Source organism: Osmerus mordax, chromosome 8 (assembly GCF_038355195.1).
Source record: "Osmerus mordax isolate fOsmMor3 chromosome 8, fOsmMor3.pri, whole genome shotgun sequence".
Lineage (NCBI taxonomy): Eukaryota > Metazoa > Chordata > Actinopteri > Osmeriformes > Osmeridae > Osmerus > Osmerus mordax.
Genome location: NC_090057.1, coordinates 2,870,115 through 2,895,494, shown reverse-complemented (window position 1 = coordinate 2,895,494; position 25,380 = coordinate 2,870,115). Strand labels below are relative to the sequence as shown.

At 46.0% G+C, this 25,380-nt stretch overlaps 1 protein-coding gene across 1 annotated transcript in view; it reads left to right on the top strand.

Annotated features, from left to right (window-relative positions):
* The first annotated feature begins 605 nt into the window (after positions 1 to 605).
* The window catches only part of runx2b (RUNX family transcription factor 2b), a 40,647-nt gene continuing 15,872 nt past the window's right edge, over positions 606 to 25,380 (top strand). Inside the window, exons 1-3 of the mRNA XM_067241844.1 lie at positions 606 to 686; positions 21,816 to 22,072; positions 23,528 to 23,684. Coding sequence (XP_067097945.1) covers positions 629 to 686; positions 21,816 to 22,072; positions 23,528 to 23,684 — 472 coding nt within the window. The 5' untranslated portion in view covers positions 606 to 628. The remainder of the gene's footprint in view (positions 687 to 21,815; positions 22,073 to 23,527; positions 23,685 to 25,380) is intronic.

The following is a 25,380-nucleotide window of genomic DNA, read 5'->3' as shown; positions in this document are numbered from 1 at the left end:
GCTGCCGCACCACGCGTGGAGGGAAGGAGGGATTCAGAGAGGAGGGGGAAGAAAAAGAGACCGGCAAAGAAAGCCGCAACGGTAGGCTGTCCTACTCAACTTTTTTGCTGTGATGACGTCAGAGCCATGTGACCCAGGCTCTCCAGTGACAGCACATGGAAGACAGGAAAGAGACAAGTTTTAAAGCTGGTGCTTGTTGGGTTGTGTGAGGGCTCTGCTCGCCTCCCAAACAACCACAGAACCACAGACGTGCGGCTCGGGGTTGTGTGTTTGAGAGCGACCTGGAGCGTAAATGGTTAATCGTCGCGCCTCAGCATCAGTCACAGGGACCGCGCTAAGCGAGTAAGTAAGCTTCAACCACACTCGCAGAGCAAGCTAGCCCAACACCATCCGATCCATCCGCAAAAACGATATTTGCCTCAACTTTTTTTTTTCTTCGTAAAACCAGACCTGGTCATTACTTGTGGTCATCTGAATAGTTGATACAAAAAAGCAGTTCTTGTGGAGGTTTTTTTTCTCCTTTTTTGCCATCTTCATGACATGGTGCGTGCTCTTGGTTTAGGACGTGTCAAGGGTCACAGAAACCACAGAGGAACAAAAGTGGGTCTCGCTGCGACCAGAGGCAGTTATGGCATCTAACAGCCTTTTCAGTACGGTGACACCATGTCAACAAAACTTCTTCTGGGGTGAGTACTCTGTGATTGACTGATTGACTATCTCAGGAAGTTAGTGTCTTTGTTGGGTTTGGGTTATGGGAAAGGGTCAGGTCTAGGAGCTTGGCTTAGGTTTGGGTATTGGGTCATGTCTAGAGGTTTGGGGATGGGTTCAGGTCCAGTGGTCGGGTCGAAGTTTGGGAATTGGTTCAAGACCGGAGGTTTGGGTTGAGGTTTTGGGATGGGTCAGGTTTAAAGGTTTGAGTCAGGGTTACAGGTTTGAGTCAGGGTTACAGGTTTAGGTCAGGTCTAGAAGTTTGGTTCAGGTGTTGGGATTGGGATTGGGTCAAGTCTATGGGTTTGGGTTAGGTGTTGGGATTGGGTCAGGTCTAGAGGTTTGGCTAGAGGTTAGGGGAAAGGGGTCAGGGTTTGATGAGGGCTTCATGCAACCCAAACACTCTTTAGCCTTGTGTGGCACACAAAGATGAGAAACCAAAAGCAGCACAATGTGTAACAATATCGACTCCACCTTTTTGTTGTACGAAAACGTGAGATGAAGAGGTGATGTTTACACTACTTGAATCTATCTTTTTGGAGCTGTGTCATTATATAACAAAAACACGCAATTTCTTTCAAACGTAAACAGTCGGAAGACAGTCTACGGTCTACAGTTGTGGATTAAAACAAGATGTGACGGGGAAAGAAAGAGTTTGTCCGAAAGAGTTAGTGTTGGTGTGTCTGTGTTGGTTCTAGGGATTTATGGTAGAGGTCTTGCCCTCTTCATAATGCAAATTGTCCACTCACTGACCATCTGAGATGGTGTTGCTCACTTGGCGTGATGACCATCTACAACTTTAACCTCTCACTAGTCTCTCTATCACATTCTGGATATCAGCCCTCACTGGACTGCAGTCTCTTGTGAATTAAATACTCTTATTTAGACTGATTACACTGCAATACATCAGTAAGGGAACACCAATCTCACCAGTCATTAAGAAAAAGGATAGTTCGGGAAAAAGGATTAGTCAGTCTGTATACAAAGCCTGCTTACCAATATCACACTCCACAGCAAGAAAACAGGATAAATTAATTGCAATTATTCCCCTGAGATATCTTCCATGGTTTAATTAAATTAAAGGAGAAAACATTTGTTCAGTGCAACAAGATAAATAAATGTTTGGATTTTATATATTTTGGAAAATGTCTCAAATCCGAACTATTTCAGGGCCTTACCATACACAAATAGTGTGTAATTGATGCAATTGTGGTGAACTGAAAGTTAACAGCCCACTGTGAACTTTATGATAGTAAATTTAAATTTTTGACGGCTTGCTGTTATTTTTAATAACAGACCTGGTATATTATAACAAATAAGTTCGTCCTACAATATAATTAGCTAATTATTGTACTCAGAGAGAAAAACAAATAATACTTTCCTTTCACCAGATGAATTTAAATTTAAACAGAAATATTTTCATTACAGAGTCGTACTGAGTGAGGTTCAACTTAAACAGATTCCTCTTTCGCTACACTCCATATCCTCCACCTCTCCATCCAAATCAAATGTTTAAAAGATGTTTTTAAGAAGTCAGTTGACTCCGTGGTCAGACACAGCTGTGCTCCTCGCCTCTTTGCCGGCTCACAGAAGCACGGTGGGTTAATATGCTCCGAAAGCCCAGGGAGAGAGAGCTACTTCCACCAATCACCACCACCTATTACCATGTTAACCTCTGACCCCTAGCTACTTCCACCAATCACCACCACCTATTACCATGTTAACCTCTGACCCCTGGGTGTGTCTCTGGGGTCGGACCCTGGGAGGATGCAGAGAGGAGCCGCGCTGCAGGAAATTGAAAGCATGCTGCGAGAGACAGGAGGCAGGGTGGCAGATGTTCAAGAGCGAGAATCTATCTGGGAGGAGAGATGATCAACGATCTGTCTATTTAACAAGAGCGAGATTGACATTGTTCCCTGGTCTGTTATTAGCAGTTCAAACACAGTATGTGAACTGGCATATTTAGCTATAATTACATTACATGATAAACAGTATAGAAGAATTGAAAACACTAATAATATGATCAACATCGTGTTCAAAAGGATTTATGGTCATGCCAGAAATTTTGGTAACAGACAAATGGGAAGGATCCACAAGTTAAGTGAACATACTGCTTCATGAATTAGTTATCGTCGTTCATAGAATTTATAACAAATCAAAAAGATTCAGTGTATCTAAAAGGTATCATTTAGTAATCTATAAGGCTGCACACTCTCAGCAATAAATCCTACAGTCTCAGTGGGCAAGTACTCCCATTGAATAAGGACCTCGTTAAAATTTGTCTTGGCATTTGGATCAAGTCATTTAGATTTAATTGCCTCGAATACATTTTTTATAACTTCTCATACTGGCAGAAAAGGGAGGGTGGGATCATGTTCAACATGTGTGGCACCCACTGAACCGCCTTGCTTCTCTAGGGAACACTTTGGTTCCTATTTTCTCTATTACAAACTTAATTAGATATAGACAATTACGTTGTGGGAGCAGTTATGATGCAGTAAGCTTGGCGCTTGAGAAATAAAAGGACCAAAATCAGAGAGATCAAAAAGATCCGAGACGACGTTGCTAGGATAGGAAGACTCCCGAGTGGAAAACTTTCCCCTGAGAAAATCTCCAATAATTTGCAGGGAAACCCTATATGCATTGAGAAAGGCAGCTTCTGTTGCATAAGCGCTCCCCTCAGATCTAACCACAGCCCTGCGTCGTAGAGACGCGAGGAGACATCTTAAAGGCGAACCAGACATCCTCCCTCCGGCCCTGCCAGGGAGACGTGAAGCCCACTCATCAATAGGTAATTTGAAAAAGCCAAAGGGAAAATCTCATCTCTTCAGTGGCGGCTACTGTGCAGCTAGGCTCTTCCCACAGCTTGGGCCTCAAAGGCACTCTATTTAGCGCTGCTTAATTGTACCTCTGAGGCAAACATGTTATTTAATCCCAGCAGGGTCGTGTTGATGGAGTAAAAAGGTACGTGTGTTAGGAGACCGAATGAAGTAACCACCTATTAGAGAGTATTAGGGCTGGAGGTTTACATTAATCTGAGGCTAATCAGGGACTGAGGTTTTTAACATATCAGTGTTTAATCACGGGGATATGAATTGGTCCAGTTTTGTAGTCTATGCTAACCAGTGAATGTTGTGGTTATGGAGTCACTCTGGTGACAGTCAGGGTTTAGCTTTGCGTCGCCACGGGCTACACTGCTGTGGTACACTGAAACAATCATGCTCTCACCAGGAATTCTTAATGAACTTAAAATGTCCTTAATGTACTTTAAGATGAACTTTACCTTTCATGACCTTGTGTGTGGCCTTGCGTGCATGTGTTTATGTAATAAACCTCTAAACCAACACTTTAATAGTTCTCTACATGCTCATTCTGAGGCAGCAGAATAGCGATCAGTCTGGGCTCCAAAAACAACGAAAAACAAAAAAGAGAAAATCCATAATAAATGATCACATAATTTTTTGGGGGGGGGCTGTGATTAAAATCATGCTCTGTGGTTTTCATAAGCTTTCCAAAATATTAAATTATTACTTGTATAACAAGCTCTCATGCAGCACAAACAACAATAGAGGCGTTGGATTCCAAAATGTGTTGAGCAAGAAAAACGATGCGAGTTGCTTTTGCCTCATAACGATTAAGCTTTGTTTTTCTATCTAGATCAGACAACCACTGACTCTGACAATCATTTCATAGTTAACCTCAGAGTCTAACACTGCCAAAACAAGCATATAGGAGAGAGAGAGGTCTCGCAACTAGAATGCATAGAGAAAGCATCAACAAACGCAGGCGGGAGAGTTAACATTAACTCAGTGCGAGTGTGTGTTCTCTTTTGTATTTTCTTTATCTTCAGTAGCTCTTACAAACATGCCCCAGGGCCAATTGCACTATTATGATAAGGATATCTGCCAATTGCCTCCACTTGCTGTAAGACGTCTTGTTGCGAGTGCTGGTAAATAGGCAGGTTTTACCCACAGAGATTGTAAGAACAGGGATCAACAATCACTCACTTAAAAAAATATATAATTATTATTGATTTATTTTTGCGGTTGCAATTAAAATTGATCATTGTTAAATCTGGTTCTGTAGAGACCAACAGCTGGGTGTTCAGTTAAGACTTGTGATGAAGAGAAGTTTAAATGGAGATAAACTGAAAGCTTTGAGCTCCCAAAACCACAAACATGTCATTATACCACAGATGAGTGCAGGCTCACACATACTGTTTAATGGATTACAACCCTGATATTGAATTTAACATAATTATTGAATGTTTGAACACTGCCTGCCGTGTGCTATTTTCACACTTAACAAGATCTGACATTCCTCCATCAGTTTAAACTGCATCCCACTACGAAGTAAAGTGATCTGATACAGGCCTTCTGGGAGGAAGTAACTACCTAGTACCAGGCTTACCTTGGAAACAATAGCCCCTAATGAAACATAAAACCTGAATTATATCCCCATCATTACATACTCCATTTGCCGCTGCTGTTTTTAACCTCTCATTTTGCGCTTGTTCCCCTTATGAATTGTAAACTTTATTGTTTTTAATTTATTCTTTCAAGGTGTTTATGGAGAGATGGTGTTTACAATACAAGGGTTCAGAACTGTGAAAATAAACAGCGGGCTACAGTGAAATCTTTAGCTGTGTCTCTGCTGGTTTTCCCCGCTCTGCTTCTCAGCGAGTGGGCCAGGGCTCTCAAGCCCTGGCGTCTTCCATATTTCGATGAGGGGAAATCTGGAGTGTGGAGGCTGTTTGGGTTGTCGCCGTGACGACGTGAGGGAGAGCACCACCGCGCCACCTACACAAGGCTCTACCTGTTCTGCAGGACTCGGCAGAAAGGCCAGGTTTTTCTCCTTGTTAGTTTAACCCTGCAGGAATGTGGGATCCCCTCTGACTGAGGCACAGCTCCTACATATATATCCGATCACATAGGGAATGCTAGGTGGGTTAGTGTGAGGGTGGGTTAAGGGCTAGGTGGGTTAGGAGCTAGGTGGGTTAGGGGCTAAGTGGGTTAGGGGCTAAGTGGGTTAGGAGCTAGGTGGGTTAGGGGCTAAGTGGGTTAGGGGCTAGGTGGGTTAGGGGCTGGGTGGGTTAGGAGCTAGGTGGGTTAGGAGCTAGGTGGGTTAGGGGCTGGGTGGGTTAGGGGCTGGGTGGGTTAGGAGCTAGGTGGGTTAGGAGCTAGGTGGGTTAGGAGCTAGGTGGGTTAGGAGCTAGGTGGGTTAGGGGCTAAGTGGGTTAGGGGCTAGGTGGGTTAGGGGCTGGGTGGGTTAGGGGCTTGGTGGGTTAGGGGCTTGGTGGGTTAGGGGCTAGGTGGGTTAGGGTGGGTTAGGGGCTAGGTGGGTTAGGGGCTAGGTGGGTTAGGGTGGGTTAGGGGCTAGGTGGGTTAGGGGCTAGGTGGGTTAGGGGCTTGGTGGGTTAGGGGCTTGGTGGGTTAGGGGCTAGGTGGGTTAGGGTGGGTTAGGGGCTAGGTGGGTTAGGGGCTAGGTGGGTTAGGGTGGGGGAGGGGCTTGGTGGATTAGTGCAAGGGTGAGTTTGGGTGCTCGTGTAAAGGTGAGGATGAGGATCAAGTTAAATTCAACAGGGTGAATCTTCTGTGATGATAGCACGGCATCAGATCACTGGAACTGGCACATCACGAGAACTGAGAATCCAAAGTGAACGTTTACTCCAATCATTATCATTCAACAGGACATTGAGAAACACAGTGAGAACGCGAAAAATATATTTAACTTGTTTCTTAAAATCCAATTTAGACAATGCAAGCGTTAAACCTGCACATGATGCTGAACACACTGTAAATAGGTATAGTGTACCTGCACGGTGTCGGGCGGTGAGTACAGTATGATGGCTGGCCTACAGTGTGGCGCTGGGTCTTTGATGTCAGGGAGGTGGGTGGTGTCAGGAAGGTGGGTGGTGTCAGGGTGGTGGGTGGTGTCAGGGAGGTGGGTGGTGGAGGGGGCCCAGGTGTCAGTGACAGGAGAAGCTGTCTGTTTGATTAATGCTCTCACTCATACTGGCACCTGGAACCAATCCCCTCCACCCCCTCCTCCTCCCCCCCCCCCCCCTCGCCTCGGCAAATGTACACGTGTGTGTTCATGCCACGTCAAAGTGTGTGTGAGTGTATGTGTTTGTACCACACCAGAAGTGTGTGTGTGTGTGTGTGTATCTGGTGTTAATGTACAGCCGGAAGGAGACAGAGATGTATGGGGGTGAGGAACAGGAGCTGGATAGTGTGTGGTGTCATTAATAGCACACAGGCCCATCTCCTAAATTGCTCAAATGACCGTCCCACACACTCATGCCGGCAGCATTGAGGTGTTGATGCAGCAGATCAGATACACACCTGAAAATCTGAGTTGCTTTCCCTCCCTTCAGTGCCCACCCAGGCCTTTTATGGTAATCTGACAGCACTGGCAACTGAGGATGAGGGAGGCCAGTGTGTGTGTGTGCTGTATGTATTTGTGTGTGTGTGTGTGTGTGCTGTCTGTGTGTGTGTGTGTCTTTGTAAGAGGGAATAGAGCCTCATATCAGATACAAAGAGAGGGATCAGTTTGCACTTGTGAGCCATAGCGTAGGAGCAACACAAGAGACTGTCTCTTTCAAACCACCTCCCATCTGCCATGGCGGGGGTGGTCATTTATTATGACACCTACCAACCCTCCCTCCCCCACTACTCCCTCCCTCCCCAACCCTCACTCCCTCCCCCACTACTCCCTCCCTCCCCCACTACTCCCTCCCTCCCCCACTACTCCCTCCCTCCCCCACTACTCACTCTCTCCCCAACCCTCACTCCCTCCCCCACTACTCACTCCCTCCCCAACCCTCACTCCCTCCCCCACTACTCACTCCCTCCCCAACCCTCACTCCCTCCCCCACTACTCACTCCCTCCCCAACCCTCACTCCCTCCCCCACTACTCCCTCCCTCCCCCACTACTCCCTGCCTCCCCCACTACTCACTCCCTCCCCAACCCTCACTCCCTCCCCCACTACTCACTCCCTCCCCAACCCTCACTCCCTCCCCCACTACTCCCTCCCTCCCCCACTACTCCCTGCCTCCCCCACTACTCCCTCCCTCCCCCACTACTCCCTCCCTCCCCCACTACTCCCTCCCTCCCCCACTACTCCCTCCTTCCCCCACTACTCCCTCCCTCCCCCCTTCCCCTCCCCCCTTCCCCTCCCCCCTTCCCCTCCCACACTTTCAGGAAAGGGGCAGTGACAAATGTGATAGGTGGGCGTCTCTTTGGTCACTGCACTAATCAGACCAGTCACCTCCTCACCACCTGTGACGCACACACACACACACACACGCATACACACACACACAGGGAGTGAAACTGTATACACCCCAGAGACACAAAAGCTATAGAAGAAGAGTGTGTAGTACACAGGTCTGGCTTTGAAGTGTACAGTAGTTTCTGTAGCTGATACTGACAGGTCTCCAGGGAGTACAGTGAAGCAAGGGACAGCAGCACTCATTTGGAAAGTGGCCTCCTGAGAGAGAGAGAGACAAAGACAGAGAGAGAGAGAGAGAGAGAGAGAGAGAGAGAGAGAGAGAGAGAGAGAGAGAGAGAGAGAGAGAGAGAGAGAGAGGGAGAGGGAGAGGGAGAAAAAAACTGGAATATCAGAGAGAAAATGAGAGAATAGGGGATTTCTCCTCTGCACCATCAGGGACAAAAGCACAATAGGGACCGAGACCAAACACCGAGACTCACACATGCTGTAATGTGTGTTGTTGCTATAGCTGCTATGACCAGACAAAGCCATGACACAACCGTGACAAAGAAGTGCCTAGCCATGACATGACCGTGACAGAAGTGCTACACACAAACTCTGGGAAAGTATTATCCCTGACTCTCTGTAACTTGTGTTGCCATAACTTCAGAAAGATCGGGGCTTGTCAGCTCGTCTCTCACTGACAGACATTGAAGTTGTTTGAGGAACTTGATGTGAGTATCTTACATTGTTAGTGACTCTCCAGTTTACAGGCACTTTACCCCTGTTTTCTTTGGGTGGGCCTCTTTCCCTCCTCTGTCTCCTGATCCACAACAACCATCTAATACATTTGCATCTCATCAAACAGCAGCCAGAACCTGCCAGAGACAGTCTGTCTGCGTGCTGCGTGTTTCTGTCACTCACTCACTCCACTCACTCACAACTATAGACAGAAGCCTTGGAGAAGATAGGGGAGCTTAGCCGAACTCCAATGTTTTGTTGTTCCGTCAACGCCTTCCATCGCTCGCTGTCATCTGTTGTTCACTGACTGTCTATTCCACCCCTGAGGAAATAGAACTCTCTCTCTCTCTGTTTCTCTCTCTCTCTCTCTCTGCCTGGAAAGAGTCCAATCTAAGGATTCATATCATCATCTCATGATCTTGATTGATCGACAGACATCCCAAAGGAGCAGAAATATTTTATCAGATATTCTCAATCTCCACACGCTTCCCAACTTCCTCTCTTGTCAGGATTTTTCAGGAGGACTCAACAATACTGTTTATGTGTGACTTTCTATGTGTATTAGTGTGTGTGTGTGTGTGTGTGTGTGTGTGTGTGTGTGTATGTGTGTGTGTGTGTGCATACATGAGGGTAAAAGAGAGTGAAAGAAAGAAAAATAAAAAAATCTCAGACTAAAGTCTACTCGCAGTTACAGCTAAATGACAGGCTTGGGGCCGTGCTCTTTTGATTTGTATTGTTTTCATTTTATTCCTTGTTTGGGAGGGAAACGCAATTGGGACAGAGAGAATGAAAGAAAATACTGTGCCGTTCTGTCTCGGGAGAATTGCTTTCTGCACAAACAAAAATAACAGTCATGTTTTTTTGCTGACAAATGCATTTCACGTGTGCCTTTCTGAAGCTGTGTTCTATTGTTGTCTTATTCATAAGCATGGTCCAATTCCAGCACACAAAAGAGAAATATATTTTAAGTTAAATTACAACGCTACAACTTTAAGACGGATGAGAAAAACAGCACACAGTGGTGTCACAATTTGTAAGCTCAGTAAATGTGCAAAAGAAGAAATCTTGGAAATATAGTTCCATGAGAATCAGATCTAAGCTATCTTACATCTGCTGAAGATAGCTCTGTGCTATTGTTTACTGGTTATGTCTGGTGGAAAAAGCTTGATGAGGATCAGTTAGACTTGTGACCTTCACTTCATACAGTACATTTTAGCACACAAACACACACATATGTACACACAAATACACGGCAACCCCCCAGTCCCTGCGAACGCAGCAGAAACAGTAGAGTCAAGCTCTCTGGTAAACAAACACTAAGAGGCTGTTGGGAGTCTCCAGTGGGCCTCCAAATTACAGTCTGGTTAACCAGAGTCTCTGAGCCAGCCCTTTACTGCTACACGCACACACACGCACCTACGCACACATACACACACAAGCATGCACGTTTACACCCACATACACAGATATAGGCACTCAAGCATAGGCAGGAACAGACACGTATATATGCACATACACACCAACGCACCCGCACAAGAGTACAACTACACACACAAAGGACCGAGAGGCTGGGGGCTTTTATAGCGACCAGAAGAACGGTAGCTGGCTAACAGCTGACAATCAGATAATTGAGTACATTATAAATTAATGTAGCTAAAATTGTTAACTAGCTAGCCTAGCTAGACAATGTTATTGCTCAAATCCGTTCGATAGCTAGCTAGTCTACTTTACTGTGAGTTAGATAAACCTTACCTTCGTTGTTGTCGATGTAGCTCGAAATGTACAATTTGAACCCCTTTTCCCTCTTGCTTGAAGGGCAGAAACATAGAACCTTATGTACATCATTAATTGTCATTTTGGGAAGATCACCGACGACCTACTCATAAAAAAAGCATTTAGTGTGAGAGAACTTACGTAACTGCTAGACTAGCTACCGGAAGTTGGTGACCTGCATTATGGGTCAAGATTTGCAAGTGTAAAACTGTACATAGACGCGGAATATACATTTGTATCTTGTATCCATGATTTTCAAAAGCGCAGAAAAGATTTGTATCTTTGAAAAGTGATTTTTAAAAGCGCATAAAAGATTTGTATCTTCGAAATCCGATTTTCAAAAATGGAAATGTCAGCATCAGCCAGGTCAACAGCTTCTGGTGGCTACAGTAGCAGTTAAGTTAGATCTCAGTCTCACAAAATGCTGTTTTTTACAAGGAGTTTGGATGATCTTCCCTAAATGACAAGTAACGATGTGCATAGGATTCTATGTCGCTGCCTTTCAAGCAAGAGAGAAAAGATGTTCAAATTGTATGTGTCCAGCTACATGGAAAATTATGAAGGTAAGGTTTATCTATCTCACACACAGTAAAAGTAGCTAGTTCTATCACAAGGTAGCTTAGCTATCTAGGGATTGAGCAATAACATTAGCTAGGCCAGCTAATTAGCTAAATCAGCCACTTTTAGCTAAATTATAATGTAATCAATGATCTGATTGTCAGCTTGCTTGCTAGTCGTTAATGTTAACAGATAAATAATTGGTCAGTTATGTGTTCCCTACGGATAATCTAACATGGCTTTCTCGGTTTCTAAGAAAAATCTAGAAATGGGAGAGATCTCCGTGAGGGCGAACTGTTATCGGTCCATGAAAAAAGTGAGAAGTTGCACAATGGACTGCAAATGGACTGCTTATATAACGCTTTTCTACCTTAGCGGTACTCAAAGCGCTTTACAATGTTTGCCTCTCATTCACCCATACATACTCACACATACCGATGGCAGCGAGCTACCATGCAAGGCGCTGGCCTGCCCATCGGGAGCAACTTGGGGTTCAGAGTCTTGCTCAAGGATACTTCGGCACGTGACCTAGGAGGAGTCGAGGATCGAACCGCCAACCTTGCGATTAATAGACAACCCTCTCTACCCCCTGAGCCACAGCCGCCCCACAAGCTGAGTGTAGGTTTAAGAAAGCAATATCTAAGGGTTAGCGTAACCTGTTCTGGTTATTAAAAGCCACGTCTGATTGGCTGCATTGAAACATGTAGCCAGGAAATTGAAAAAAAGGCGACCAAATACAGATTAAAACTAAAGTAACAAGCCTGGTTTGAATGTATGAAGTAGAAAGTACAGATATTTGTGTACACATTTTAAGGAGTGAAAGTAAAAAGTTGTCAGAAAAATCAATAGTGAAGTAAAGTACTGATACCTGAAAAATCTACTTAAATACTTCCAATCTCTGCTGATAATGAGCCCCCATACATAATGAGGGCTGAGATATCTTGTGTTATCGTCTTGAGTTGAGGATTGTAGCAGCATGGTGATTGTGCTTGGTGAGTGACATTACTGAACCCACCACACTGAGAAGCTCACCTTCACTTACGATCAGGGAACTTCCTGGTTCTCACCCTGTGGTGGGCCAAGCCTGAGTCTAGATGTATTGTAAAGTTTATTGACAGTTAGAGACGATTATTGAAACAACCCTGTTCTTTTTGAGTGTGTTGTGGTCCTGTTGGAGGGCTAAGCAAGGTTCAGGCCTGGCATTAGACGTCTGAAACGATGGATCTACTGGAGACATTTCTGTCTCCCAGGGCTGCCAGACTCCATCAAAATGATATATGGCACCATGAAATGAGGTTTTAAACATTTAACGTTATCAATTCTGGAAAGATGATTTAAATCTTTTGCTTCCACAGTGAGAGAGTACTCCAAGTGGACAATTTAATTGTCAGGCTGAGACCACATCCCAACAGTCTCAATGCCAAGGAGGCATTTTATGTGTAAGGCATTTAGATACTCTCCTATGTCATAACGCACACCACAAAATGGATCATTTTTTGAAGAACAACGTTTCACAATGAAATTGATGTTCCCTGTGGGACTCTCCCAGACTGAGACTCACTGCTCAGGACTGCTCAGTACATTTTAATAACAGAAAGCAGGCGTCATCTGAATCTCAGCTTGGGGCAGAGCACACACACCATAAGACGCCCTTCTACCCTGGAAGAAACAACAGTTTGTCTTGCTCGGAAAAACACAAGGTCATGGGTCGCATTATCAGACAATACTCATTCATGTCCTGTGAAATCATGTTTCCCCAGAGTGAGTCTTTTATGCCTTTCGTTTTTTTTTTGGGGGGGGGGGGGGGGAGGGATGGTGGTGGTTTGTCTGAGGACATCCTCAGGACTAACAGCCCCTCTACTCCCATCCATCCCTCCCCCCACTCCCAACCTCCTAACCACCTTAGCCCCTCTTTCTGAGTCATAGCTGACCAGTAGCTTAATAGCGTTGGTGTAATTACAGGCTGGAGTTTTGGGCTCAGGTCCAGCTCTTGGCTCTGACACGGCTGAACTTGCTACCCCACTGTCAGCTTCACTCATTATACCATCCAGCATGCTTGACTGGTTGGCTGGGCCAGGAACTCCAGGACCAGTACATGTTACATGTGAGGCCCTGACTCCAAGGCCAGTCAAGAGGATCACACATGGATCTCTGCCTGCTTTTAAATGTCTAAATGCTGAGGAATCTGATCCGCTGGATGGCTCCGGGTTGTAGAGTTCATAGTCGGTAGTTTGGACTGTGTCCATGGTGAATGAGAGCGAGCTGGATGTGTGTCAGGAGAGAGGGAGGGATCCAAACCCCAAAACAGAGTGCTGTGGCTGGGTCTGCTTCCCCCGGTGCTGTGGCCCTTTCTGTGACCACCACTCTCTTAGTTTCTCACTTTCATTTTTTTTCTCTCTCTCTCTCTCTCTCTCTCTCTCTCTCTCTCTCTCTCTCTCTCTCTCTCTCTCTCTCTCTCTCTCTCTCTCTCTCTCTCTCTCTCTCTCTCTCTCTCTCTCTCTCTCTCTCTCTGTGCTATCTGATTGGCTGCTCTCAGAGAGCTGGACGTACAGTGGCTTTTAGTTTTGAATCGATGTTGATGTTTACATGTTACACACTGAGACTTGTGCAGAGTGCAGGGCAGTCAAGCTGGGCCCGGGAAAGCAAGCTACATCTCTGGCTTCCAGCAGAGTCTCAGTTACAGCGGGTGAAAGCTGTGTCTGCTAAAACCCCCAGTATCCCCACCATGCGAGGGGAGCCAAGCTAAACAGACACGTTCTATGCATTATGACCGTCCAAAATAAAACATTAGCATACAGTGCCCTGCCAGGCATATCATTGTCGTTCTAGAAGGCTATGTTTATGTCTGTGTTCAATTGAGCATCCACTGAACACTATTTTCTTGCTTGGCCTTCTCCTTTCGACTTCCTTACATCGAAGTTTGACTTGGTGCACCTGGACATTCCTCCTCTCCTCTTACATCCATACATCCTCACCTCTTTTCCTTCCTTCCCTCCCTCCTTTTCTCCAGCTCTCCTGTCAGAGCGGTGGGAGGAGGAAGCATTGGAGACCCTGGGTGATAGCGGATAGCCACCCTGCGAATGCTAGTCTGGAGCGCTGCCTGTGTGCCTCTCTCCCCAGTCACTCTATCCATCTCTTCTGAAGCGCACACCTCACATAAATCATCCTCAATCTACTACAGGACAAGGGGAACCTAGTGAAATCCCCCTCTATAAATCTGGTATTAGTTTTACCTCACATAATGAATACAGCTAAACGGTCCTGGATACATGAGAACAGCATGTCTTGCAGATGTACTATAAATATTTTGAAACTAGCCGGGTAGTTTGCAAAGGGGAAGTAGACCAGTGAAATACACAGAGGAAAGAAAAAACTGTAAAGTGGAATGTTGGCCTAGCCCAAGTGTCTGTATTGTCTTTAGCACCTACAGAGGTTCTCCGTCCAAAATCAACGCGCTTTACAGGGTTCCGATTCCCAGCCATGGCTCTGTACCACTCCTGGACGTGTCAGGTCTCCTTCCAACCAATCCTTCAAGCCTGTCTCCCAGGGCCCAGCTCATTGTTTGATTAATAGTTGGATCACACCAGATTGAGTGATAGATGGTTTGAAGGGAAGGCCAGCGGGTCTAAGGTGGTGCTCAGAGACCAGGCCTGCGGGAAGAGGCCAGGGGAGGAGGCCAGGGGAGGAGGCCAGGGGAGGAGGCCAGGGGAGGAGGCCAGGGGGAGGAGGCCAGGGGAGGAGGCCAGGGGAGGAGGCCAGGGGGAGGAGGCCAGGGGTAGGAGGCCAGGGGCAGAGGCCAGGGGGAGGAGGCCAGGGGAGGAGGCCAGGGGAGGAGGCCAGGGGCAGAGGCCAGGGGAGGAGGCCAGGGGAGGAGGCCAGGGGAGGAGGCCAGGGGAGGAGGCCTGCGGGAAGAGGCCAGGGGTAGGAGGCCAGGGGTAGGAGGCCAGGGTAGGAGGCCAGGGGAGGAGGCCAGGGGGAGGAGGCCAGGGGAGGAGGCCAGGGGCAGAGGCCAGGGGAGGAGGCCAGGGGTAGGAGGCCAGGGGAGGAGGCCAGGGGAGGAGGCCAGGGGGAGGAGGCCAGGGGCGGAGGCCAGGGGAGGAGGCCAGGGGTAGGAGGCCAGGGGAGGAGGCCAGGGGGAGGAGGCCAGGGGAGGACGGCAGGGGGAGGAGGCCAGGGGAGGAGGCCAGGGGAGGACGGCAGGGGGAGGAGGCCAGGGGAGGACGGCAGGGGGAGGAGGCCAGGGGAGGAGGCCAGGGGAGGACGGCAGGGGGAGGAGGCCAGGGGAGGACGGCAGGGGGAGGAGGCCAGGGGAGGACGGCAGGGGGAGGAGGCCAGGGGAGGAGGCCAGGGGAGGACGGCAGGGGGAGGAGGCCAGGGGAGGACGGCAGGGGGAGGAGGCCAGGGGGAGGAGGCCAGGGGAGGACGGCAGGGGGAGGAGGCCAGGGGAGGAGGCCAGGGGAGGACGGCAGGGGGAGGAGGCCAGGGGAGGACGGCAGGGGGAGGAGGCCAGGGGGAGGAGGCCAGGGGAGGAGGCCAGGGAGGAGGTGATTAGTCACAGTGTCTTGATGAAGTGTCAGGACTCTTGATAATGCTGCTAACGACATAAAGAGAGTGCAGAATTTATAAATCCGAACTTGTGTGATGAAGTCTGAGAATGGATTTATTATTGAATGTGAGACAAACTATACCAAACACACCACACACACACACACACCCAAGAGTGCTGTGTATGCAGCCACATTATAGCAACTGTGAGATCCACCCCTTTTTCTGGATGTTGCCCCAGGCACTGTTACCATATCCTATCACAGTGCTACCCGAACCCCAATTACACACACTCTCCCTCACACACACACACACAAGGTGCTGTGACAGCAGGTGGTGTGTGACACGTCAACATCAGAGGGATCCTTGGTAGACGGCGGAGTCTGAAGGCCGTGCCTGACGCTGACTTGGGTCGTTAGGACTCTTTAATGGCACCCTTCATCACACATTACTGCTCTATTTTCTCCTCTCCCCGGCCACAGCAGTTCCTTTTTGTTCCTATTTTTAAGCACAAGTGATCTCAATTAGGGACCTCCATGAAGGCAACGGGCGGCAGACAGTCAGAGCAATAAGAGCGGAGAGGAAATTGTCTTGATACTCCCCCTCTCTCCCCCCACCACAAGCACCCCCCCTCCTCCTCCATCCCTGGCCCCCCTCCCCCTCTCCCCCCACCACAAGCACCCCCCTCCTCCATCCCTGGCCCCCCTCCCCCTCTCCCCCCACCTCAACCCCCCCCCCCTCCTCCATCCCTGCCCCCCCTCCCCTTCTCCCCCCACCACAAGCACCCCCCTCTTCCTCCATCCCTGCCCCCCCCCCCTCCTCCACCCACCAACCCCCCACCTCGCTTTCCATGCTACACTCTGCCATGTTGGGAGCAGAAAGCATGACTGAAATATCACACACACGCTGACAGGACACAGAATTCTCTCTCATACGGTCTCTCGTCGCTCTCTCTCTTTCCCTCCCTCCCTCTCTTTCCCCTCTCTCTCCGTCCAACAGTTTTTGGCAGCTGTCATTCTTCCTCTGTTTCAAGTCTTCTGCCACTTCTCTGCCATTCACATCAGTTGCCTGGCTGGAATGGTTAGCAAAACATTTTGAGACGAGTCATCTATGTCAATGACTTATACACACGCCCCCCCACACACACACATACTGTACACACACCCACACACACACACATACTGTACACACACCCACACACAAAGAGAAGCTTTCCTGATGGGTCGTAGTGATGTCACATTCTCAGTGACAAACAGTCATTATGAGCTTACTCTGATCTAGGATCTGTGGGTGGAAGGCTGAGAGTGACTGAGGTCCTGGTGAGGTATAGGAGTAGGATTTCTGAGCATCATCGTTTTCTGCCCCAGCGCAGCGCTGGCTGGCCTGCCAAGCATGGAAACATCCCGTTAGAGCAGAGAGGGCTCTGGGCCTCATCACAGCCCTCCTCTAGAAGCTATAATTAAGTGTCTTGAAAAATGCACCACTGTGAAATGGAGCCTTAATCCCAAGTTTTAAGTGGCTGTACTTTTCCTCTCCAGTGCGATGAAAGTACGCCGAAGAAGAGATGGGAGAGGAGGGAGGCAGACGGAGGGAGGGAAGGAGAGAGGGAAGAAGAGAGTGAAGGAGAGAGAGAGGGAGGGATTGACGGAGGCAGAGAAAAGTAGTTAGCGTAATCTGGCTTTACATAGGGAGGTTAGACATGAAACATGTTGATGTGTGTGTGCATGTCTGAAGGCTTCTGGTGCAGCCCTGCTCTCCTGTTTATTTACATTTGCCCTCAACATTGAGTTCTGTGTGACACATCCTCTTTTTAATGAAGTGTGGTTAATAGAGAAGGGTTAGGTGTATGTGTGTGTGTGTGTGTGTGTGTGTGTGTGTGTGTGTGTGTGTGTGTGTGTGTGTGTGTGTGTGTGTGTGTGTGTGTGTGTGTGTGTGTGTGTGTGTGTGTGTGTGTGTGTGTGTGTGTGTGTGTGTGTGTGTGTGTGTGTGTGTGTGTGGTATGTGCTTGAGCAGGCAGACAGTTGGTGGCCTGAGTGTGTGTCAGCGTGTCACATTAAACCTGGATGTGGAATTGGACAGATAAGCTATAACTGAAAACGCTGTCATCTCTTCCTTGTTCGGATTTTAACGACACACATGCAGTGTCTTTCTCCTCCAGTGTACCAAGAGTACTTCTGACAGACATATCTGATCAATCTGTGTTCAATCTTATTTTATTGATCATGCAGGGAAATCTGATTTAGTGTTGGGATGGAGCTCCCAGTTGCATTACAGCTTAGTTTTCCAGTTCCACATGTGGAGTAATTCAGTAGATGAACTGAAACAGAACTGGGCCAGAGTACTTCCAGCTGTGCTGTTGAACAAAAGAGAGAACCAGTCTTAGAATCAGACTATATTTATTACACTGTAATAAGAAAGCGTGAGTTTCTGACACTAGTAGCTATGGCTCGTATTCAGTCAGAGAACGAACATTGACCACTTCTGACTATTATTCTGTTTCCAAATGTGAAACTTAACAACCAGGAAACACTGAATTTAAATATGACTGAACTGCACTTTGTATAGTCTCCCCTTAGGGATTACACAGTAGACCCAGACTCAGAGGTTAGCCTAGCTCTGACACACACACACACACACACACACACACACACTGTACTCAACTACACACAAACATTCAGACCACATTTTGATCAAGAGAACAGACGGACAGACATGAGGATATCCAGAGAATTCCACTGTACCTCATACCTGTACTTGTTACAAATGGTAATTAACTTTGAACTTGAACTTGAAATTTGACTGACACAAAGACAGACAGACAGACAGACAGACAGATGAATATGGAGAAAGCCGGTGAGACAGAGCAGGCCGTTCTGCAGAGATCCAAAGCAGAGTCAGATGAGACAAGCACCCTTTGATGAGTTCAGCTTGTCAGAGTTTAACTCCCTTCACAGGGACATGTGGCAAGGAAGGAGCTGGGACATGGGTAGATCGAACTCTTATGGAACTATGCCACAGAGCAATTGTGTCACTATAACATTAGTAATATAATACATAACATATACTGCACGTACAGTGACGACTTCACATTAAGTTAATCACGTGTCCAAAGCTCAGTGGCACTGCAATATCTAAAAGCAATACAAATAAACAGTTCTGAAATGAACTTGCAGTATCATGCTGTGGATTTTTTCCGCATCACTGAAAATAAATTCAGTGGTGAAAGACAGATATTATCAGAAGGGAAATTCAACTCCCTTTCTGTTAAAAATAATACCCCCTGCATTTACAGTAAGACCATGTTTACTGCCCTAACAGATTTAATTACAACTGGTCAAATGTATCCATCCATAAATTGGGAGCTGATCTTGGAGAATGTTGGGTAATATCAACAATATAGCTCTTTGGGCACCATCTAACGGAAGTGTAACTCAATCACTCGTTTTACCATGTGACGAAGAGCCAAATGCATGTCAGAGCTTTCTTTGACTTTATACTATATCCCTTTATATGTCCCTCCCACATCCTCTCATTCACACACGCACCACAACCAACTCATTCAGCCCCCTACCCTGTCAAAATAGCCTCCGTTTGCACTGCCATCATTTTAAAACGGCTAAAAACGTATGACGTTGTTGCTGTGAGGATGTTACTGTGTACTTACAAACAATAATCTTGCCTGTAACAATCAGTTATCTCGGTTATGAGACCCAAATCAACCAACTGTACGTGACAAAAAAGGGTTCCATAAATAAAGAGAATAATTAATCTGACATCTGTGCTTTTTGTAGTCTGTTTCATGTAGAAATAGAGGCCGATATCAAAGGTCCCTGTAGTTAAGTCCCTTCAGTAAAGCTTGTTAAAGAGCACAGGGAACCAAGTGGCTCTATGTTGTGGTGTTGTGGACTCTGGTTTTGTGGACTCTGGTGTTGTGGACTCTGGTTTTGTGGACTCTGGTGTTGTGGACTCTGGTGTTGTGGACTCTGGTTTTGTGGACTCTGGTGTTGTGGCCTCTGGTGTTGTGATGCTGGTGATGTGTGATGTGGCGTTGCCTTGTCTGACTAGATGAGTGATGGCTTTGTACCAAGCCAGAGCAGTGAAGGGAGTGGTGCAGGTGGAGCCCAGAGGGTTCAGAGGGAAGAGGATGCCCTCTACAGTAGGGACGTGAGGGGCTGAATAACCACAGCTCTTTGGAAGGCCTGGGACATGCAGGTGGTTCAATTCTGTTTTGTTTCAGGCTTTAGGCCAATGAGATTTTTTTATGAAATGGGAGACATTAATTCCAACTGCCAAATTTGTTGTATAAATTGACAGTTGTTTTCTCAGCCTTATTCCTGTGTTTAAAACTAAAATGTAGAATACCTTTGAAGGACATTTGTCATTCAGGCCACAACTGAATCAATAAGCCATAATGCATACATGCAGTATGAAAATGCAATGCCGCATGCGGACTCAAACTGTATAATGGATTTGCGTAACGTCAATATAGACAACTGGAATTACGCTTAACCAAAAGTCTGTGACCAATCTTAGACGACTTGTATTTATATTCGTGCCAGGATATATTTCATCTCAAATTAACTCTAGTTGACTCTATATTATTATATATATATATAAATAATTATACTTATAAACCAATTCAGATCATTTAAATAATGCCTCTTATTAAATAGATAACGTAAATTCGATATGATATCACAATCAATTCTCTTTAATTGTTTAAATGGTCTTTAAAACCGTCTTTATCCCTAAATAATATAAGTATACCAGAGCATACTGGGCAGCACTCCCCTGCGAGCGAGTGTAACTCAACGCTCGGCTTCCCGCGTCTCCACCTGAGTCACAGCTCTCTGGTGACTCATTGACTCGAGGCTCGGTTTGGTCATACCTAGTTTCTGTTGCCTGAGACGAAGGCAAGCGGCTCTCTGTCAAACAGTGTATAAATACTACTACTAAAGTAGTTCGTTATAAGATCTCTTAGTTTGTTGTTTAACGTGGCCATGTGTGTCCAAGGCTCGCGGCATTCACGGGGTCAGGGAAAGGGGAGATTAACGGTCAAGCCTATTCGGAATGGTCTAAAGCGAATTCAGTCTAGTAGAATATGTTGAACATTGTAGGTGTGTGGATTATCCCTGGAACTCATAACATGTCGGTATGTTTTTGTTTTTTTTAGATGACATTTTGCTACCGGAATTGTTTTAAAGAATGTTGAAGTAGGCTATTTCTGAAGGGAAAAAAATTAAGATACTAGCCCTATTTCTAAAAATATCAACCATGTTTAGAATATTTCACAAATTCTGAGTAGCCTACATTGGCTGATGAACGTCCACTACAGTATTGATCACGATAGCTCCAATAGATGTGAATCAAGACACCACGTGCTCTAGTAGCATCAGCACAATCATTCCTGGGCGCTGTAGCTATATAAACCACAAAACTCACAGCACGGGAAAACCCGGCCTCCAAACATTAACCACATTTACGGCTACAAACCCGGCTGCGTTTTTCCGCTTCTTTCATCTAGCCGGCTTTTTTTCTTACATTTCAACAATATTTTTAACCCTTTAAGTTGAATTCATTGTTGGACTATACTTTATTAGCCTGCACATTATATGGCAGATAGCCTACATTCAATTGTGTCGACCGCTGGCTATAAACTGCTTTTCAATGTGTGGTTCAAAGCAATATTCGTACCTTACTCCTCTTGTCTTTGAAAACTTTTTTGTGTACATAGCCTGCAGGCTTTGAGAGCTAGCTTTTCAGCTTGGCACAAAGACTTCAATGACGCACCTGGAGCTACGCTTTAAGTTTTCACTGAAAGGAAAAAGAGACAAAAACGTCTTGAGTAGAAAACATCTGGATGGATTGTTCCAGTTTAGTTTCATTTAGTAAATTACAGTGCTTGGATTTTTATTTTGGGTTATTCATAACCATATTCACACATCAATCTGTTTTTGTCTTGGACATTTACATTGAAAAGTTGAACATCAGTTGAAGAGTCGTCAGAAACATCCTTATCATGCGTTCAAACATGGTGTTCTAGTAGGACAGTATTTTATTTCACTCGAAGTCGTCCGCTGAAGTTTGTAGTGGATAGGGTTTTGCAACTCTGCGCTCTGCGTGTCCCATTTTCCATTGGCAGCAGTGCTGAAGTTTCGCACCAACGGAGCACTCGGAGTTTCGCCCTCAGAGGAGTGAAGAACAGTTGTATTTGTTTTTTCCCTAGTCTCGGTGCCTTTTCGCTAATCTAGGCTGGTGTGATGCGAATTCCCGTAGATCCCAGTGCCAGTCGGAGGTTCAGTCCACCGTCGAGTAGCCTGCAGCCGGTCCCGGGAAAGATGAACGATGTGAGCACACCGACGGGTCAGCCGGACGCTGCAGTGCCAAGACTGCGTCCGCACGAAAACCGCAGCATGGCCGAAATCATCGCTGACCACCCGGCGGAGTTGGTACGGACTGACAGTCCCAATTTCCTCTGCTCAGTCCTGCCCTCTCACTGGCGCTGCAACAAAACCCTTCCCGTCGCCTTCAAGGTAAGACCAAGTCAAACTTCGATTTTTCTGTAATGAATTTCCCAGTGAGTAAAACTTCACGGTAGCTGGATTGTATCGTTTCGGATTTGGAAAACGAATACATTGTATGAAAAGATGTCGGATGCCGATCTCAAAGTGTGACAGTGTACATGTCAGTGGCAAATTGTTATAATTACGCATGCATCAACAAAGTTTTGACTACTTGGAATTGGTGTCATTTTTAAGTTTCAATTATCAGACGATTAGCTACAAACTACAAAACTAGAAAAGGTATGAGTAGTTGTCTCTAAATGTTTCTGATATCTCCGCGCTTCAATTCCTTCTTGACATAACGTAAAGAGAAGGCACTACTTTTATTAAAAACAACAAAATAAACGTTTTGCTTTTTTTGATGAGGTTTTGATAAATCATCCATTATAGACTCCACAACCGACCATAACCGCATTATTCTAATGTATTTAAAATATCATTTTATTGTTTATCTAAAGCGTTAGGCTCCCTGCAAATCTGTGAATTAATGTAAACTCTATGAAATATTTAGGAGAAACGATTGCTTTGATAATACATTAGGCTAGGCTATGAATACATATAGAAAATGTATCAACTATTTGAAATGCAATGTAATTAAATTGCTCAATTTAAAATGTCAAAGGCTGATTTAATTTAATAGGCCTAAAGATTGTATTCATATTTTTGTTCAATATTTTATCGTTAACGTTTTTTCACCATCACCTATCATTGCAGTATATCAGCAGGCTGTTGGTTCTGTAAAAAGGCCTGTGAATTAGAAAGCACCCTGACAGACACATGATTATTCTGCAATTTCATATCAATTGCTTTTCGTAGAACAAAGAAACAGTCTTGCAGAAAGTCCTTAGGCCTTGGCTCCAGATTTAAACCTAACACTTACCTAAAATTACACAATTATTAAACTGTTGTCTTCTGTATTTGCCCTTAAATTATGATACCGCTGTAATTATTGTTAATTTATCTGTATCCAATAAGTTTTTGTAAAATATTCACCTTCATCTATGTGGTAGCAACATTATTAATACAGTCATGAATACAATTTCCTCCTGTTCAAAAATGCATGTGCATGAAGTAGAAATAATGTCTGGTTTAAAAGAATAGACCAGAATCAACATGATACATGATTTGAATAAGTGAATCACCATCTGTATTTACTCAAGGGCTACGCCTCAAGCAATCGATGCCTTTAAATTCTCTTTACACTATCTTCATTGTAAAATGATCACAAGCAAAAACAAATGCATTTGTCCATTATGATATAGATTTTACGTAAGTTACTGATAATTATGTACATGAACAAAGTAACTTAACATCTATTAATTACATTGATAATCAACCCAACATAATGCACAAACTGCTAAATATGTTTCCATCTCAGTCTCCGATGCCATGGCAACCAACATCACAAGTTCTTCTTCTGGTCAGGTGGTGGCGTTGGGAGAGGTGTCTGATGGGACCGTTGTCACGGTGATGGCTGGGAACGACGAGAACTATTCCGCGGAGCTGCGGAACGCCTCTGGAGTGATGAAGAACCAGGTCGCCCGCTTCAACGACCTCCGCTTTGTGGGGCGCAGTGGGAGAGGTGAGAGGCCCGCCACAGGACGGTCGACCTGGCCTTTGTAGCTCCGTGGAGAGCCTGTTGATGCTCCTGCTCACCTGGTGTAACCCTGCTCTGCTGAGCCACACACACAAACACACAGGCATGCACACGCACACAGGCATGCACACACCATGGGTGGTGCTGGACGTCAGCCTGTCTCTCACTAGAGGAAGCTGGGAGCCGTGGAGGGAGTTGAGCACCAGTCACATTGGAACCAGTGACATTCCCAGAATATTTGGCATCACTCTCGTTACTCTGTGTGTGTCAATTACAAGTTGTGAAACCAAATCATTATATTTACGGTAAGAGGTTTGGCACAAAGAAGCTTTTTTCTCAGGATAAGCATGTTATTGTGCAGGAATGCAGTGCTGGTGATTTTGTCCTCCTTGGCACACTGTTTTGTTCCATCTGAGCCAGAACTTCTTTTACTCACGTTGGTTTCTCCACTGGCAAGTAGCTTCCATCCAGCCAGCTTTTATATCTGCTCTGAAATGGTTTTCTAAGATGAAGTCAATCCAATAGGAAGGGAGGATGGAGGAATTTGGGCATATGTAAACAGGCCTTTACTCGGTTGTGGAGGAGAGAGGATAGGATGGAGGAGGGGAGGGAGTGAGGTAAGAAGGCATGGCAGAGGACCCCTTTGCCATGGAAACCTTGTGCGTCTTTTGCTCTGTGACATGGAATCTTGCCACAGGAAGTGACATAGGAGACTTAAGGGGATCAGGACACAGGTGCCTGAAATGGATACCCTCTACACAGAGAGATAAGACCAGAACACAACCAGCAGGCAGGGTGAAGAGAACAGAGGACATGCGCATAAAGGCAGAGTAGGGCGAGAGGCTAACAGTCACAGGTATGGGACAAGCAAAGACCTGACGGTGTCCATGACTTAAACTTGATGTTATTTACTAACAAGGTTCCAGATAAATGTAGTGATTAGGTATGGGTCACTGTGCATAACTAAATGCTGCCTTCTGGCACAGGCCTGGGATCAGCTATCCGTCCTGGATTCCCTGCTTCCGGGAACTACCGGGAAAACACCAATCTGATCTCAGAACAGGGTCAATAGCTAATGTTAACTCATCCACTCAGCTTAAGGAATGTGAGTCATCTGAAGAGGTATCTTGTTGCTGTGAAGGCTTATCAATGGGATCACAGTGTTATGTTAACAGTGGACAAAACCATGATATGGATTATAGTGAGGGAAAGGCTGTAAAATCAAGGAAAGAGTGTAGACTAAGAAACCTGCCTCCTACTTCCTGTTTCCTGTGCTTAGTCATGGTGATGTGAGTTCTATGCATACCTCAGATGTTAGTGTTTGTGCTGAATAGGCGTCTTCAGTCGGAGTCACAGAATTCCTGCAACTCAAATCCTAGGAACGACACACACACACACACACTATTTATTTCACTCTCACACACACACAGTCAGCCCCAGGCAAAGCAGCAACTGCCAGGGATTAGCATAGGAGGAAGTGACTGTTAAGATTCTTCTCACCCCCGCAAACACAGACAGGGTTCGACAAGGAGAAGCTTATGATCACAAGAACTGTTTGACTGTCTGAATGCCTCATCTTCAGGTGTATTAAAGGTCCTGTGGGACGTTTATTTTCTTTACTTGACTACAGTTTGCGCTCTTAAAGACATGCTTTTATGGGCTTAGCTAGAATTGGGTCTTG